Genomic DNA, 19,946 nt, shown 5'->3' on the forward strand with positions numbered 1-19,946 from the left:
TTTATTTACATCTACTGTGCATGTCTTTGGGGTAAACTGTGGCACAGAATGTGGTCTTGGGAGAATGTTGGGATAATAATGGAATGAGCTTCTCCTCTAGGTTATTCAAAGCCAGTGAAGTTGCTTTAGCAACATAATAATGTATTAAGTGATATACAGGTTTTGGAATTCTTGGCTCTTTGGTTACATTTGCAATATACTTTATCTCTGGAAGATGTAAATAAGTTCAACACATTTTGGAGAAATGACCTTTTAAAATCAAGTTTAAAGTGTAATTAATTTTTAGCTCAGTAAGTTGTACAGAATCGTTTGGTGATAGCTGAGCATTTTGGGATACAAACTAGGAAGAGGACATTTGTTGGAAATGTCCCTCTCCCTTTGGAGTCTCCTCTTGGTGCCTGGTCTTCTGTGTATCCTCTGACTATGGCCAACAGCCTCCAAGGCTTTGTCCCTGCTGAGCCTGTTGCAGCATCTACTCACCTTGTGTCTCATGGTGTCAGGACTAAGATAATGATCTGTTTTCCTTTTTCCCTGGAAAGGAAGAGAGGCTGTTCCCAGGATTGCAAAGAGTGAGTCATCTGTGGCTCCATCCTCATTTGCATGCCCTAAAATCAGACAGGCTTGTGGATATTTTTCCTCTGTATGGTCCTTTTCTTATTTTCATTTTTCAGCACTGAAATCTGAGCCATCATAATAACAATAACTTCTGGGCTAGACACCCTGACTGCTGTTTTTCTTTACTTTCCAACCACCCTGCACCCTACTGCTAAGTTAGTATTCATTCATTTCCATTTCTACCCTATCACCCCCTACTGAGAATGCCTCCATGGTTTCTTACTCCTTAGTCCATCCCTGAATGTTTCTCAGACTCAGATCTGAAGGCTAAACTACTTATCCCTCTGCAAGTATGACCCCCGCTTCCCATTTTCTGGCACTCCCTCTTCTCCACCCCTCTGCCATACTCCTTTCTGGTTCTGAGTTCTGATTTTCACAAAGTTACCACTCCTTCAAGTTCCACCTTCTTTTGCATTAAGCCTTCTCTTTTAACCAAATTTAGCTGACCTTTCATTCCTTTGAAAGGTGGCATCTCATTATGTACACGATATGCATGGCTTGTGTGTGTGTGTGTGTGTGTGTATGTGTGTGTGTGTGTATAATATACAACATTGTTGCAAACATGTATATATACATATATATTTCCATATGCTATTCTGCACCTTTCCCTACTCCGCATGTTTCCTGAGAGAGTGGGTAAAGACTATCTTGTATTCTCCATAGTGCCTAGTGCTGTGGTGGATTTGACGTGTTTGGGGGTGGGTGGGTAGGGGAGCGAATTGAGGTAGCTCTTGGGTATGGGGCTGGAGTGTTAACACTTTTTGTGATGGAAAGATGAGGGGAGGAATATTTATGTTGGGGAAAATTGTGGCTTGGTTTGAGATGCCTTTAAGACATTTAAGTGGAGATAGCAACTGGAAGTAATAAGTTTTGGATACTCGGGATATGTCATGACTAGATTAAAGACAAGTGAGTCATTTACAGCAAAAGATATTTAAAGCCATGAGACTCTAAGGTGCTTGGGATGAGAGATGGATGGAGATAAGTACAAAGAAAAATTGGACTCTTTGCTGAAGCAGAGTATACCCTCTGGGTATGAATCACATACCCAGAGGGGGTATGTGATTACATGGGATTCCAACTTGAAGTGCCAACTGGATCACCTTGTAAGACTTGTTAAGACAGGGATTGAAGATCCATTCTGCTATTATTTTCCCAAACTCACCTGGAAGCCATGCAATGACTAGGTAGGAAACCGAGGAAGGGATTTCTTTGGAACTAGTCCTTATAGTCCTGTGAGTTTCATACCCCCACCAAATGGAGGAGTTGAGTGGGATGGAAAAGAGATGAATAAGCAGAGAGAAAGTTGATACTACAAGATTTCAAAGGGTTCTTTTCTAAAATTCTACATTGCAATGAAAAATTTATTAAATGCCAAGAACCATATGATAGCTTTTTAAACTGTAATACAAAATTTTCCATTTTACCCATTTTAAGTTGTACATTTAAGTGGTATTATTACATCCACAGTGTTGTGCTACCTTCACCTACCATCCATGAACAAGACTTTTCATCACCCCAAACAGAAACTCTGTACCCATTAAAGAACTCACCCATCTGCATTTCTTACCTTCTTCCACTTAGGCGCACCAATTCAGCCTCACAACCACCTTTCTGCACTTGGCAGACTGTGCAGGTTGTGGTGCTGTGGTGGCTGTGGCTCTCTCTACCCGCTCCACACACTTCTCTTCCTTATATATGTTTAGAAAGTCAAGGAGGCTTTCTTGACTGTGTACAAAACAGCCCTCTCCATGCCACCATTTCTATCAGAGTAGCTTATTTCAAATAATTCATTAATTAAAAATAACAGGAACTATGTGCACATGATAAGAAAGTGCAAAAAGTACAAATGGTAAGCAATAAAACTGGTATGGCCCTAATATCTCATCTCTTGGCCTCCTGGAAGAAACTGGCTTCACCAGTTCCCTATGGAAACTTTCAGAGCGACCAGGCCCATTCAAGGATACACATATTTCTTTTTTTACTTCTTTTTTTTTTTTATCAGGCACAGAGCTTCCATGCAGTGTTCCTTATCTTGCTTGATGTGCTCAGCCATACGGTTGAAGATTCTTTTTAACGGCTGTTTGGTGATCCATTTAATAGATGTGCCATAATTGATTACAGTGGAACCAAATGGCAGTCACTGATTACTTCTGATCAGTCTATTAAAATCATTTGTGCAGAAAAGGCAACTTACAGAATGGGAGAAAATAACATATATCAAATAAGGGCTTAATATCTTGAATACATAACTAACTTTTACAATGCAGTAGCAAAAAGACAAACCCAATTTAAAAACTGGAAAGGACTTGAATAGACATTTATCTAAAGAGGATATCAAATGGCCAATAAACACGTGAAAAGATGCTCAAAGTCATTAGCCATTACTGAAATGCAAATCAAAACCACGAGATACCACTTCACACCCTCAAGGATGACTATTATTCAAAAATAACCAGAAAATAATAAGTATTGGAGAGGATGAAGAGAAATTGGAACACTAATGCATTGTTGGTGGGAATGTAAAATGGCGTGGCCACTATGGAAAGCAATATGGTCTTTCTTCAAATAGTTTAATATAAAATTACCATATATGAGCCAGCAATTCCACTTCTAGGGTAAATAGCCAAAGAAGTGAAATCAGAATCTCAAACGATGAGTGTATACCAACTTTCATAGCAGCATTATTCACAATAGTTAAAAGGTAGAAAAAACTTAAGTGACCATCAACAAATGAATGGATAAACAAAATGTGGTCCATACATACAACAGAATATTATTTGACAGCAAAAAAGAATGAAGCTTTCAGGCTGCAACATGGAAGAACCTTGAAAACATTATATTCAGTGAAATAAGCAAGGCACAGAAGGTCAAATATTGTATGATATAACTTATAAAATTTGATTAGAAATAGCAAATTCCAAGAGAGAAAAAGCAAGATTCAAGGTTACCAGGGGATGGGGGAAGCATTGGGAAGAAGGGGTGTAAGAGGGAGTGTTTTGGTTGTAAAAATTAAAAATGAAAAAGATCATTGCTGCAATCAATAGCTCAGTATGCTAGTCATTTGGCCCATCTCTGAGTGTATTTAGAGGGTGCATTCTCAGAAGTATAGCTGCTGGGTCAAAGAGTTTGTGCATCTTTCATTTTGTCAGGAATATGTCTAAATTAGCCCCAATAAGAGTGATATGTAGGTACCTCTTTTTAAACAAAATACTATCAAGCTTTTGATCTTTGCCTGTGAGAATGGAATTTCAGTGTAAGCTTTAGTTTGCATTTGCACTTAAGCTGAAAACTTAAGTATTTTCAGGAGACATTTGTATTTCCTTTTTTTTTTTTTTTTTTTGCGTGGGCAGGCATGGGGAATCGAACTCAGGTCTCTGGTATGGCAGGCAAAAATTCTGTCTGCTGAGCCACTGTCGCACCACCCTATTCTTCTTTTTAACACAGTGCTACCGGGGTGGGGATGGTGAGATGGGACAGAAAAGAGTGTATGAACTCTTCATTCATAGTCTCTGTTAATTTTTCTGTTGGGTTTTGATGTTTTCCTTATTGATTGATATTCAGAAATACGGTTCTTTGTAATATGTTGTAACTATTTTCTAGTGCAAGCATTTTTATTTTTATATTGAGTGTGTCAATATTTTCTTTTATGGTTTATGGATTTTGCATCATCCTTTCACTCAGATAATAATAAAACACTTCTTCCTATTTTTCTTTTAACACATTTATGGTTTCATTAAAATAAATTAAACCCGTGATCTGTTTAGAATCTATTTCTATATAAGGATTCAACTTTACTTTGTTCTTTTAACAGCTACCCAGGCACTCAAATGCCACTTATTGGATAACTCTTGCCCTCACTGGTAGACATTACCTCATGCATCATATTTATCAGTCTGTTTTGTTTCTTCATGAAATTGACCACTATTTGCCATTATATGTATTTATTTGTTTGCTATCTTCCCCCTACTAGACTATGAATGCACAAGGACAGAAATCACTCAACTGTTCTATTTTTATTGTTTTAGCCTGTGAAGTGTGCACGTGTGTTTGTTTGTGTGTGTGTTTGTATGTGTGTGTGTGTGTTTGGGTTTGAGTGGGATGAGAAGGAGCTGGATGAATAAGAACAAAGATGCAATTACATGATTTCAAATTATCTAGAATTCTAAAATTCTACATTCCAATTGAAAATCTATTAATTTTCAATTAATTAATAGTGCCTGGTATATGAAAAGTACCAGCCCTGCTCGGATGGTGAGAATTTTAGACAGAATAGGAGAAGAAGGTAAAATCATGGAGAAAGTAAGGGCTAGATTTGGAACAAGGCTGGCTTCTGGTACATTCAGATGTCCATGGAGGTTGCCAAATGTTCCATTTTCATAATAGCTCAGCTCTGAGGTCATGGTTTGGCTTACCAAAGTGGTGTCATACTAAACAGAATGTTAAGAAGCAATCTCTATTATTAAAAACAGGGAAAAATCGATACCTGGAACTCTAACTGGAATGAAATAGAATTATGGAAAGCTAAATAATTAATTGCTAAATAAACAAATTGAAACAGTACTGCTCACCAAAATAGACTGTGCTTCAACAGTAAGGAGGGAAATGAGAATATTCTTAAAATTGGGTTTTGGAATTAAAGTTACTAACACCTGTTACCTCAATATTGCAATTATTAATAGTTATGACACATTTCTGTTTCTATCAGAAATAAATACCTTCAGCTTAGTTGAAAGAAGAATTCACACATTCACGTTATCATGTTATTAGAAACAAATTCAGGCCGATTATGAAGGGAGGACATTTTTCTGAAAAGCAGCTTGGATTTGAAAACTCTTTGGGGATTCCAAATGCGATCCTCGAGATTTTTTTTTTTTTTTTTGAGGACGTGAACTCTGAGAATTTTCTGGAACTTACATTTGCTCATTTTAAGGACAAAAGATTGAATGAGTCTCTGAGTGAGCTCCAGACCTCTGTAATGCTGGGACTTGTTTGACAAGATGCATTTATTATTTGCAAAGCTTTTTTCATAATCCTTAATGCACATTTGTGGTTTCCATTTTCCTTTTCTAGAAATAGCATGTAAGTAGAGGACGCCTGCGGCATAAGCTTTGGGCCTGAATAAGTTAGATATTTGATAATGTTTGTCTTTTCTGATAACTGTCATCTGAGACTGAATTTTTTCTTTGATGTTCCATGTTGGCGGATGGGAAAAGAAATTGATGCTTATTAGAGGTATTTAAAGAATGATTTAATGGAGACTTTGTACAACGTAATAACTTTACAGCCTGCTGGGACCATCAGTGATTTAGCTGCTTTGCTTAGCTAAATATTTCACTTAATATAACAAGCAAAGTGCAATGAGGTATTGAACTATCTTTTTAAATTAAATACATAAAATATAGATACAGGTATTAATAAGGTAGTTCTTTAAAAAGATAACTTGACCTTCTTCAATACAGAATTTACTTTTAGAAAACACTTTGAATGACTTATGATTGACCATTTTGATAGAACCACAGTTAGATGATTATTATAAAATAAATAGGGGCAAGAATGAATGTCAAAAACATTTATTCTTGCTTCACTTTTCTTCAGAGTCATGGTTATTCATAGTCTATGGTTTTCATGGCGTCTGAACTTGTAAAAGATATTTCTTTTCCCACTCTTTACAATGCATTGAATAGCAAATGTGGAGCTTATCTTAATAGTTTTTTTTACCTTTGATTTTACAAGGACACACTTCTCTTAAAAGTATTGTATTGTGATGGTAATTATTTTTCATCAGAATGATAGAAAATAATTTTATGAGTATTCAGCTCCAAATGTTTCTGAGAACTCATTTAGTTTCTTTGTCATCCAGCATGTCTCTAAATCCCTGTTTATTTATTTTTCTCTGCATTCTCTTAATATTTTCTCCTGCTTCATGTGGGAGTTGAGAGGCTCATCAAGCTCCTTTCTGGGCATCTGGCCTTGGAGTCGACTTCAGCTCAAGTTTTTTGCCCTCTCTCACCAACATTGAGTCACAGAGTTGATCTATATTTGCTTTCAAGAATTCTAACCCTCGCCACTTACTCCCCACTTCCTTTCCTAATTACTCGAGGCCCTCAGCCTCTTGCCGTTGGGGAACTGAAACAGCTTCTATCTTTTTTAAACTTCTTACCCTGACCACTGGTCCCCTCTTCTCCCAATCTGCACAGACCTGTTGGACTCTGGACACAGCTGGTCCATACATCGATCTCCCTCAATCCCAAGGGCACTCCTTGCCTCATCTACCCAAGACAGTACCTGACACACAGCAGATGCTCAACAAATGCCTGTCATGTGGAAATGCCTTGCACAGACCCTCACTCCTAGCTTGTTTGTGTAACACTTGAGTTTGTCTTGGCCTTCAATCCACCCTCTTTTAAAAAACAAATTAGAGTCGTTGTGCATTCACAGAACAATCATGCATAAAATACTGAATTCTCATATACCATCCTATTACTAACACCTTGTATTGGTGTAGAACATTTATTACAATTGATGAAAGCAGCTTTGTATAGTTGTACATTAACTATGGCTCAGTTTCACTTAGGATTTGCTAACAGCAGAAACTGGGAATAAATCCCAGAGGATCAAATTTATTTGAATGACGTGCTCTCTAGCTCCCTTCAGAGGGACTGACGGCCGATGGGGGTCGGACCTGGCACATCTACGACAGCAGCAAAGCTAACCTCACGAAGAGTACATCTCAGCATGCTGATGATTGAAGGCCGAATCTCAGCCAAATGTGCAAGGCAAACCAAAAAGCGTGCTATGGAGATGTGTTATGCAATTAGCAGGCAGCTATAAGCAACAATTTAAAAATTGACAGTTGGAGATTTTACGATGGCCCCTTTGCATTTTGTTTGTTTTTGAAAGGAGAAATAGGATGACTGGTCTATTTTCTATGCCGAACTAAATGGGCAATTATTTTCTCTGGGGATGTGAGAGGATAGAGTCTCTGGGTTACATGTTCCTGATTGACATGTTATACAATGGCTCTTTCTTCCTGTCCTTTGAAGGGAAGCCATCAGCCGTGTTTGTGAAGCTGTACCTGGTGCCAAAGGAGGTTTTAAGAAGAGAAAGGTATTGTTTTTGCCGCTCTGTCTGTCTTCTCCTTTACATCCTACCCTCCTCTCTCTCGTTCCACCATATAGTGTCTTTCATCAACATAGCATTGTTTATTTCTCTCTTTCCACGGCGTGGCTCTTGAAATTTTTAAAAACAAACAGTCTGGATTCTTCTCTCTCCCATGTGGATAAGGAGGACAGTGGGTTACCACCGTCAACCATTTGTGCTCCTGATTACTCACTGTGGGCTCTAACCTTAAGGAGGATGATAAAACTGGGCCAGGTGTTTTTTTTTTAATGCACTTTTTATACATTAATTCACTTAATTATAATAACATTTCACAGTAGATATTCCCCAGTGGTGTACTGGAACATGTCTAACAACTGCCTCTTGAGATTGGACAAGGGTTAAGAAACACTGATTTGTAGCATTTGCCAATTTCCATGGTGTAAATACTTCCACCATGGCTGATTTCAAGCTATTGCAATGGTGTCACTAAAAACAGAGTTGAGAAAAGATACACAGTATCATATCATTATATAATATTTCTCCAATACACATACAATACACATAAATAACCTGAAAACATAGACAACAGTACAATATAGTAAAATAATTAGGAAGTGATGAGTTTTAAATAATGGCTATGTTTAATAACTGGCTCACAAAATTCTTCAAAATTTAACAACTGATTCTCATGAGCTGATATTCGCAAGCTCTAGAACACTTCTGGATATTCTCATTTTACACATAATAAAAAAAGAGGTACAGAGATGAGAACCCATAGTGCTAGTAGCTGGTGGAGCTGAGATGAATTCCAGGCCACCTTACTTTAGAGACTGGGGTTTAACCACTCTGCTTTTCATCCTGAAGATGGTTGAACCAGGAGAGAAAAAAATGAACTGGAAAAACTCTTTAGTTAAGTGTCTAGTGACTAAATAACTAACCCCCCATTAACAGCCAACAAGACTTTCATGCCTAGATTCGGGGTGGGGAAAACTTCCCTTGGAGGTTGCCTGAGGATCTCTGAGAACCTAAGAACAATTTCAGAACTTTTAGACAGGTCGTGTGCCTGCCACTGCTATTTCCAGGGCTCCTGTCGGTTCTGCCTTCATAACTTGAGGATATGGGTGAACCCACAGGTAACTGGGTTTTAAGGAGAGAACTTTGGATGAAGGCTCAGATGTGTGAACCAGTCTTCTGGCCAGCCTCTGGGAAATACAGGGAACCAAACAAGACTCCAGAATCATGAATACAGGAAATAGGAAAGCACCTGGGAGCAGGTATGGGGAACATCACCTTTTAAAGCTAAGTGGAACCCTGGCCAGTAAGTCTTGGGGCACCCTCGTAGTTCTTTTGGTGGAGGCTGTAGAAACAGTGTAGATTTCTGGGCTCTACACCAGATGTATATAATCAGAATCTCAGAAGTGAAGCTCAGGCCTCTCTACTTTTACATAGCTCTGCAGGTGATTAAAAAACAGTGCATACCTGGTTAAGAACTAGTGCTAATTAACATATTGAAAGAGAGGGTATTCTAATCTGAAAGAAAAAGAGGGGTTGCCAGCAATGGATAGAGAGATAAGCATTGGAAGTTCCCAGCCAGGTACCCCAGCAGATGGTGTCTGGCATAAATACAGCGTCCATCAGTCCTTGTGCCAAGGACATTTCTGACAGGGTGATGGATGCATCATTTGGAATCAAACTGGATCTATCCATCCTCGTGCTGGCTCCAGGCCCATCGCATTCTAACTGGACCACCTAGGCGAGCATTGACCTGGAGACGTGCTGGCCAATGGATTTGTGGTCCAGACCCTTCGGCAAGGAGCCTTCTCACCGTTTTCTGGCACTGCTCACAGGCCCCTGGAGCTGCTTCCCTTTAGCCTGCCACTGAGAAGTGTTTTGACTCTTGGTGTGTCAGAAACCAAACTTCTGAGTCTGCAAAGTCAAGGGCCAGGCCCCAGATTTACCGTGGCCCATGAGTAGAAGGCCAGTTGAGGTACATCCAGGCAGAGCCAGAGGTTACCTAGGACGTTGAGCCCTTCATTTGCTCAGGACACAACTCACCTCATCATTTACACAGTAGATGTTTTACAGTTTGCATGCTACATATTTTATACATTTCCCATTAGAGTCGGATTTCTAGCCTCCCTGCATTTGCATATTTGTCTTCACGTGTCCAGTGAGGACAGAATGAGGGTGCAGGTATCAGCACAGCTTACCTATTAGACACAAGCACCATAGAGGCTGCTGGACTCAGTAAATAAAAAGCTAAAGTCATGCCGCTTGATTTCACAGCCTCCGAGCAAAATGCTGTCCAGCATCTTGGGAAAGAGCAACCTCCAATTTGCAGGGATGAGCATCTCTCTCACCATATCCACCGCCAGCCTGAACCTGCGGACCTCCGACTCTAAGCAGGTCTGTAGGCACTCGGCTTCTTGTTTTCTGCCCAGAGTCCCCTGGAAATGATGACTGAGTCACAGGGTTCCAGCTTCCAGCCTTGCAGAGTCCACACAGAATATGTTTATGTAGGACCTTTATTAGTCTACAGACTTGATTGGCCCACTTTGAAGAATCACCAATAGAATGATAGATGACTTTTGTTCTATTTAATTATTTTATGAATTACCTTTATTTTTTTGGCATGGGCAGGCTCCAGGAATTGAACCTGGTCTCCAGCATGGCAGGTGAGAACTCTGCCACTGAGCCACCATTGTCCTATAGGCGGGCAGAAGCCAAAGGACACATCTCTCTGGTTCTCCCTTCAAACTGACTTCAGGTCAGACTTTCAGGGTCTAGTAGCCAATTAAGAGTGGGGCAAGACTAGAGATGCCTTTCTCCACCCTGAGAGATGGGAGGAAGGGCAATGCAAAGTCAGCTCTGTCAGTTACATTTTACTGAGTGTTCCTGAGAACAGAAATACATTAGGTTAATTAGCTGTAATTTTCCTACCCTTCTTTCCAATTTCCATCTAACCTGAAGGGTTAAGGTACAATCACATAATACCCGACAACCCTCAGGCTGACCAAATATGATCTCCATTTTTGCCCCTCAAATATAGTTAACACCCAAGTCTCGGTTTTAGAGCTAGCTTCTAAGCAAACATGAGATGTTATTTTGAAAGCCATAGTTTATCACTATTCAGAGAGTGCTATTTCTTCAAGTTATCTTAGGAACCCTGTACCCTTGGACTGCAGACAAGCTTCTAGGGTCTTTGAAGGGCATATTAAAGCAACTCACCTGGAGCCTGGGCACACGTTAGAGTTGTTCATGGATATATATTCAAATATAAATTTAATATGAATACTTTTATATTTATATTTTTTGAGATTCTTTAGTTTTGCAAGTGTCAACAACTGAAGTAGACATTAAAAATATTTTACTCCATCACATAATTAGATGACAGTTTTATGCTGAGTTTTGCAACAGCCTGATGGGAAACATGGCCTGGATGTAAGATTGCAGCTACGTAAATTCTGATGGCCCTCTGCAGGCCTGAGGCGACTAGACAGAAATAAACCTGACTATGTTGGGATGGCGGCAAGAGTGCTGCTTCCACCCCCGGAAATTTACTTCAATGTCATTACACTGTCTTTAGAAAGATAAAAATAGCTTAGAAGACTTATGTAGCTTTTTAAATTTAGGGCAGCTTCTAATTTACTTAGTGTCTCTACTAAATTCTACTATGTACTGCAGTTTTTAATGCTAATGGAAAGTCCCCATTTAAAATTAACTTGGAATGTTCTCTTGGGTTTTTAAATTGATAAATCACCAGAATGCCTGAGATGGCACCAATTTTAAATTTTGGATGCAGGCTTTCTAATTTATATGTAAATATACAAATAGGATGAAAGGGGAGACAGGCCACGTTTACTCTTGTGCTATCTACAGGGTCTATATTGGAGTCTCCAGGTAAGTCTTTGGGTATAGAAACTGTATGGTTCAAATGTTTTCATGTGTGAGTGAGGCATTCCCTATTGAAGAGGCATGATTAGGGAGACCATGGCTTCGGGTTGGATCCACTGGGTTTGATTACAGCTCTGCCAACTGGGGCAAGCCACATGACCCCGGGGGTCTCAGGTCTCTCACCTGTAAAATGGGGATTATAATAGTTCTTATGCACGAGGTTTACAAGGGATAATTCTGACAGAGCAACCAGGTGGGCACCTGTCATGTTGGGAATGTTTATTAACTGATATCTATTATTATTTTCATAAATTTTATTTTTATGTTGGTACTCATTTTACCTATTTTCAGTAAACCTGGTTGTTTCATATTGCCTGCCTCTAACAGTTGGTTTTCCAAGAAATGGAAAGGGTAATAACAGCACATCTCATTTCTTATTTTGGATCTGGCAGATTATAGCAAACCATCACATGCAGTCCATCTCCTTTGCCTCGGGGGGAGACCCAGTAAGTATCCCTGGAGATATTTTCTTTTGCTTTTGTTGGAAATTTCTGGGAAGGGATCCCTGCTTCAAAAGTGTGTCTATTAGGATACATTAAAGACAAATTAACTGTGATGCCAGTCTTCTTTTCCTTCTTGATTTTTTTTAGGGGTAACCCATGACAAGGACCTACCATTGATTTTCAGTTCATAGTCAAAAGCTAAGTCCAACATCCCTGAAGCATTGCCCTTCTTAAGATGTAATGAAATAACTCACCCGGGTATTCTCGTATCATGACCATGCTTGCCTTCAGTTGGTTTCATTTTTTTTTTTCTATTAGACCTTCATTTGGGTCTTCCATTTTTATATTTTAAGAATACTCAAAGGCAGTGAATTTACTTGGTCTGGTTCATTCATAAACACTTAAAATTGGCGTTTTCTCTCCAAATTTAATACTGTAGTCTTTAAACCATTCCCTGCATTATTCACAGAAGGAATTGGAGAGATAAGAGAGAGAGAGAGAGACAGAGAGAAGAGAATATTCTATTTCTTCATTGCTTCTTTTTTTTAAGAAGGGGTGGTGGGATTACAAGGGAATCTACTTCCCACATTTCTGTCAAGAGCACACCAAGTTTCACAGATAGGGTGAAGGCTTCTGTTCTGTATTTGATCCATTCCTGCTCTCACACATCCCAAGACTCCCTAAACTCTGACCATTGTCCTGGCATTCTTTTATTACCCTTTCCATTATATTATATTCTCTAAGATTCCAACATGTCTGTGACTTTGTTTCAAATTTTCTCATCATTTCTTCATTAAAAAAGTAATTGGAAGCATTCCATGACATTTAAATTTAATCTATAAATTTTACACTTTTTTCTAATGCTACAGAAAATTTCATGATACCAGGGGCCAGAAAGCCTGACTGCCTTCAATTTTAACCAATCCAAATGCATGTTACATCACGCATGAGGCCCCATATCAAATTGGTTGGTTAACATAAATTTAACACATTACAATTGGTAGATTTTAAAAACAAACCCAGCAATCCTAGGTTCTAGTCCTTGTTTACTGCTAAGTGTTTGTGCCACTTGTTGCTCATTGCCTCAGTTTACCCAGTGAAGAACTGGTATTTTGAAATGTCAGATAAGACAGACTGGAAAGCACCATCAGCCTCCTCAAAAAAGTAAGACACACTGTGATTATGCTCAAGTATTATTAGCAGTGTTAAATGAATGCCAAGGCAGTGGTCAGAGTTCAGAAGGTCTTAGGGTGTGAGAGCAGGGGTGGATCAAGTACAGAATAGAAGTTTACACCCCCCAATTGTGCTGTGCTCCCTGTGTGATGGGGTGATGTCAAGAATATTGTTTTGAATAGCGATGCACTCCTCTACTCTGCCAGCAAAGGATCAATGTTGGCTTGGCCACTGGCCATCTGAGTGACAGGAACATACCACTTCTATGTCCTGTACCTCATTCTCCCAACTGCACCACAAACCATTTTGAGTTTCTGCTTTGAACCATGACAGAGTTTCTCAGAACAGCATAAGAATTTCAAAAGAAGAATTTCCATGCATCTGTTACTAGTGTTGATTCAAATGAACTTTGTTACTCAAATATGTACAAAATAAATTAAGTATAAACTCCTTATGTTTAGACTTCTTCTTGAACTGTAAACCCCAATCAAATTTGGAAGCGAAATATAAATGAACACGGTAAAGACATTAATTCACTTTGATGGATAACATTTTCCTGGAACTAACTGTGCTTCCAATGTGACTTTGGACCTGGCCCATAAGGTGCAGAATCTTCTGAGGCCAGCATCTCTGACTATCACTGGTGCCAGATGACTCAATTCTTCCACTAATTGCTTTATTCAAGCAAAAACCTCAGTCATACACTATTGCATATAAATATGACATTGATCGGCTTCAAGTAGGGCAGAGGCATCTTCTGTTCTTTTCCCTCTAATTCTTTAAAAACCTGGCACCAATCCTGTTGGAACCCCAATAGAAAATTATAGCACTGAAATTACATGCAGAACTTGGTGGCACAATGGTATTCAGGTGATCCCAGATTATCATGGAAATTAAAAGACAAAATTAACAAATTAAAAAAAAAAAAAACACTAGAGAACATACCTGCCCAACCCTAGGGTTTCATGGATCTTGGTTTGAGAGAAATCCTGGGCTTGGTGTTCTCTAAGGATCCTTTAGCATAAGCATCCCATGAATTGGGATTTTATAAGCTATAGTCCTTATTATTGCCAACTACTTCAGATTATGACAAGATCTGGCAGGAAAAGGAAACAGCCTAGGTATGCCAAGGCTGATGAGATGAGTGTGCCCTGAGGGTACCAGCTGATTATCTCAAGGGTCTCAAGTTCTGCTGGACACCTCCTACACACATACACAAACATACATCCCCCATTTATTCTTCTTGATGAGTTGCAGAGGGAAAGATGCATAGAAAAGTGCCTTGCCTGATTCACCACCAGTGGTAGATGTTCAATAACTTTTATACTTTCCCCGTATTGCTACTCTTTCCCTCTCTGGTTGGAGGTTTTTTCCCAAGCACTGTAGGGAGAGAGAATGGAATATTTCTTCTACCCATAGAGAATGACATAAAGAAACTCACTTCTGAGAATCATTGCAGATTTTGAAAACATCAGCCACTTATTGATAACCATGAAGTCCTTCTTAGCAATAAAATTGGGAAATATCTGTAAAAAGGGGTTAGACCCTTACCAAGTTGTCCCATGAGACTTATTTTGAATGTCGAAAATATCAACATTTTAAGAAAGTATTTCCTGCTTTAAGAATTAGGAGAATTTTTGGTTCCCTGATTATTTGTTCAGAAACTAAAACTCACATGGTTACCTTGACATACTTTTGAGGCCATGTTTTCCTCTATTGCCTTGATTGGATGAGGAGGCAGGCAAAGGGGACTGATATTTGATGTGAAAGGGTGAGACAACTAAGAAGAACAAATATTTTTTGAACATCTTAAAGGATTAAAATCACTACTTATGTCCAAGAAGAAAAGCGCCATTATATCTTATCCACCCATGAGGAAGGACTTGCAAACCACTTCTGCACATCTACTTCTGGTTTTCCAATATTTCTCAAGGTGTAGTCTCCAGACCAGCTGCATCACCATCACCAGGGAACTTGTCAGGAATGTAAATTTTTGGATCTCACCCCAGACCCACCACCACTGTGGGGTGGTGCTGAGCGATCTACATTTTAACAGGCCTTCCGGGGGATTCTGACAACAGCTCAAATTTGAGGACAATGTTCTAGACACAGCTAACAGGAGGGTTTCTCAATCTTGGTTCGCAGTAGAATCACCTGGAGAGCGCTTTCAAAGTCCTAAAGCCCAGGCCTCACATCAGAACCAATTAAATCAGGTCACCTGGGAGCTGCGACTCAAGGATCAGGATTTTTAAAGCACCGCCCAGTCAATTCCAACATGCAGCCGAGGTTGGGAACTGGTGCCTTGGATCCTCACTACTCAAAGTGTGGACATGGGCTAACAGCAGGCGTCATGGCAGAGCTGGGAGCTGGTCAGCAATGCAGAACCCCAGGCCCTGCCCCATGTCTCCAAGATCCCTGAATGGTTCTTGCCCACATGATGTTTTGAGAAATGCTGTCCTACAAGGGCTATCAAGTCAGGCAGTGTTGGATTATTAAGCAGTTTGATGGTTGGGTCCTTAGGTGCTTACTGGCTTGTATATCTGACAATTCTGACCTTGTTGTCTCTGGCCTGTGATAAGTGATGTGGACGTCTCTTTTTTCTCTAACAGGACACAACAGACTATGTTGCCTATGTAGCTAAGGATCCTGTTAATCGCAGAGGTAAGCAATACTTGAGTCATGTCTCGTTTGTACCCAGTCCCCTTGAATACAATATACAAAATGTTCCCAAATCTCTCATCCCGTCCACCAGAATGAATGTGTGTCAGATAGTGTTAGCTCTGAAAACAGGTTTGCGGGCAGTCCAGCACACCAGCTAGCCTGTCTGGTTTAGGATATGCCAGATGTCTCTGAGCTTCACACACACACACACACACACACACACACACACACACACACACACACACACACACACACACACACACACACACACACACACACACACACACACACACACGTACCAGGTGTTTACAGTTCGCTACACCTGGCCTTTGTGTTAACAACTTCCACCCCTATTCCCAAGGTGGCCTTGGTTACACCTGAAAGATTCTACAACCAGGCCCCCTTGCCTAACTCCAGTTCCTTGTCTGTGCCCTTAGTCAAAGAAGCCACCCCAAGAAGCCTCACAGTGCCCTGCCAGCTTTTGAAATCAGTGTTCAAGCTCAGGGTGCAGTCTCCTGATCCCTATTCCATCCCAAACTTCTAGGCCATCACACCCAGCCTGAATGGGAGGGAATTGAAGGTGTTCAAGTACTTTTCATCCTCATGAACCCTTTACTTTTAGACCCTCCCCCAATACCCAATGCTCCCATTTCTTGTTCCTCATTTACAAAATGAAAGCTCCAGCTGTTGAAATATGCAAACAAGCCTGGTGGTTCCTGGGATTGATGAAGGATGTGCTAAATCTTGACACCACAACTCCAATTTGAGAGCCATTTACAAATATCTTAAATGGAACTTGTAGTAATACAAAAGGGCATTTTCTTCCACTACTCGTTCCTCTACTTCCTTCACTTGCATTCCAGGTACCAACTGTTAAGATTTTCTAGTTTGGTTTGCAGAACTTTTTTTAAATCCATATACATATAATTTATTCTCTTCCTCTTTTTAAATCTCAACGCAAATGTAACCTTAACATTCTGTTTTGCTACCCCCTCCTCACCCACCCTATCCCACTATCTTGGACATATATTCAAAACAGCCTGTTTGGATTAGCTGACCTGTGATGGGCTATACCAGGATTTGTCCCCACAGCTCCCAAAGGCTGGCCTTGTGCATGTTTCCCTTCGTCATTCTTTCCATGACACTAATTGAAAGGTTCTAAAGAGGGATTTGTAGCAGATTAGACAGTTAATCTGCTGATGGGCCTTACAAATTGCACCTCTCTCCCCCAACCTGGTTGTTAAAATGTGTGTTCCCACACAGTGTGTGAGGGTTATCTTCCACCTAATCCTTTACCACCCCAATATTATGGGTTCAGTTGTGTCCCCTAAAAAGATATCTTGAAGTCCTAATCTCCAGTATCTTGGAATGTGAACTTATCTGAAAACAAGACCTTAGCAGATGGAATTAGGCAAGTTAAAATGAGGTCAGACTGCACAAAAGACAGCAGGTCATGATACTTAAGAGCATGAAGACTGGATTGGTCAACCTGGTTCAGTCTTCCCCCATCTATTACTAGCTAAGTGATCTTGAACTACTTATTTAACCATGGCGTGCCTCAGTTTTCTCATTCACAAAATGGAGATGATAATACTCCACAGGGTTTTCATGAGACATAAATATGCTAATACCCAAAGTATGCAGCCATATATCTCTTTACTTGCCATTACTTCCTGTCTTTCCAGGTGTCAGTTTTCTTTTTCGGTAAAGCCCTATGGCTTTTTTCCTTTCTTTTCCTTTTTGTGTCTTTCTTTTATTCTTTCACTTTTTCCCCTTTCTTTCTGCCTGCCTTAATTTGTCCCTAATATTCTCTTACCTCTCCTTCATTTGCTTAAAAAAATAATTGATAACTGTTAATCAACTTACAGAACAAGAAAGCTAATAATAAATGTTGAAATCTTAAAAGATGAGGTCATACTGGAATAGGATGGTTCCTTAACTCAGTATTACTGGCACCCTTATGAAAAGAGGAGAGGAGACATAAACAGACAGAGAGAAGAAAAGATTATATGATGACAGAGGCAGAGATTGAAGCCCAAGAATGGCTGGCCACCATCAGAAGCTAGAATAGGCAAGGAAGGATTCTCCCCTACGGATTTCAGACTTCTAGTCTGCAGAACTGTGAAGCAATACATTTCCATTGGTTTAAACCAGCTTGTGGCACTTTGTTAAGACAGCCCTATGAAACTAAGACACCTGGGTTAGTAAAGAGTGACTCAATGGAGCTGATTTTTCATTTCCATAGTTTCTTGGTAACAAAGGTTAAAGATAACAAAATCTTATGAAGAATTTTAGCTACTGTTCTTCACCAGATGCGCTCAAACTTCACCATCAACCATGATTTAGGTGGTTGGGGAAGGGGCTGTGAGAGATGAGATGTATCAAATAGTTGACTTCCTGTTTTAGAACTGTCATTCCCAAACCAGCAGTGGGGTAATTGCACCTCAGAACCCCTTGCCAGTGCATTCTTTAAGTTCATACCTTGAACTTAAAGGAGTGTTTACATAATAACTACAGATGACCATTATTTGTCTCCCATGAGCAGGGTCAGAGGCCTGTGGCAATCAAAATGTCATCTAGGCCAGCTGAATAAATAAGCCCATTTTTGCCAGTTAGAGGCAACCCCTTTAACTATCCTAGTGACCAACCAAGTCAGGGGAGGGAGGGGGATCTGGGGAGTCTGGGGAGTTGCACGTACTAGACACAGAATTCTCAATTTTAGCCCAGGGTTAACAGCTGAAGTTCTTTCTCAATGCCACCTTTAAAGGGTAGCTTTCCATCACCATCTCACATAAAAGATCATCCTATACCATTCTCATCTTTCACCGCCTTATTTTATTTTATTATCCTCATGATTGCATTATTTTCCCAGGGCTGCCATAACAAATTACTACAAAGTCAGTGGCTTAGAACAACAGAAATTAATTCTCTCACCGTTTTGGTGACCAGAAGTCTGAAATCAAGGTGTTGGCAGGGCCACAGTCCCTGCGAAGACTCTAGGGGTGGCTCCTTCCTGGTCTCTTCCAGCTTCTGGTGGCTCCTGGTGTTCCTTGGCTGTGACTGTGTCACTCCAATCTCTGCCTCCATCTTCACAAGGCCTTCTCCTCTCTGTCTGTGTTGTCTCCTCTACTCTCTTTTATAAGGACACTTATTTTTGAATGTAGGGCCCAACCAAGTAATCCAAGGTGATTTGTCTTGAAATCATTAAGTTAAGAATATCTGCAAAGACCCTTTTTCCAAACAAGATGACTTTTGCATATACTGGGTGTTGGGTCATGGACATATCTCTTGATGGAGGGGTGGGGGTCATAATTCAACCCACTATAATGGCATATTTTTTTCTTTATTTTCTGTATTCACTTTCCAGACTGGAAGCTTGGTGAGAGCAAGACTTTGTTTTGTTTCTTGTGCTATCCCCACCTCCTAGGGCAAAGTCTGGCATATGATGGATGTTTACCAATGTCTGTTAAATGAAGTCTTCAGTAAATAGTTTGTACATATTGTCTCGTGCTCATGTGCAAGAGTTTTGCTGGGGGATATACTTCAAAGTAGAATTGCTGGGTCTTTGGGCATCTTCATCATTCCTAAATGTTTATTTCACTTTATAATCCCATGAGTAGTAATGAATGGCTCCTTTTGATTCAGATCTTGTTTAACTCTTAGAATTTTTAAACTTCAACCTGATGTGTTGAAATGCTATCTCACCATAGTTTTAATTTGTACCTAAAAGATAGAAATGCTATCTCACCATAGTTATTGATACATATTAAGCAACTGTTATGAATATCATAGAAGCTGGATCTTGGATGACAAATCTGGAAAAATTAGGAGTGTATGGATATGATAAATTAAATAAAAATATGACTGGTTGATAACCATGCCTTGAGTTGAGGGAGTCTAAGTTTCTGTTGTAAGAAATCATTCGTTTTTGGCATTAATTTTAAGGGATCAAGGCTATCAGGTCATTGAAACTGAAAAGACAAGATTCATTTGTTG

General features: G+C 39.8%; 1 protein-coding gene across 1 annotated transcript in view; it reads left to right on the forward strand.

Annotated features, from left to right (window-relative positions):
* Positions 1-19,946, forward strand: part of SHC3 (SHC adaptor protein 3) — a 238,360-nt gene that overhangs the window by 155,589 nt on the left and 62,825 nt on the right. The window contains exons 3-6 of the mRNA XM_077139547.1: positions 7,662-7,725; positions 10,006-10,125; positions 12,066-12,119; positions 15,899-15,950. Coding sequence (XP_076995662.1) covers positions 7,662-7,725; positions 10,006-10,125; positions 12,066-12,119; positions 15,899-15,950 — 290 coding nt within the window. The remainder of the gene's footprint in view (positions 1-7,661; positions 7,726-10,005; positions 10,126-12,065; positions 12,120-15,898; positions 15,951-19,946) is intronic.

This window comes from Tamandua tetradactyla, chromosome 2, assembly GCF_023851605.1.
Source record: "Tamandua tetradactyla isolate mTamTet1 chromosome 2, mTamTet1.pri, whole genome shotgun sequence".
Lineage (NCBI taxonomy): Eukaryota > Metazoa > Chordata > Mammalia > Pilosa > Myrmecophagidae > Tamandua > Tamandua tetradactyla.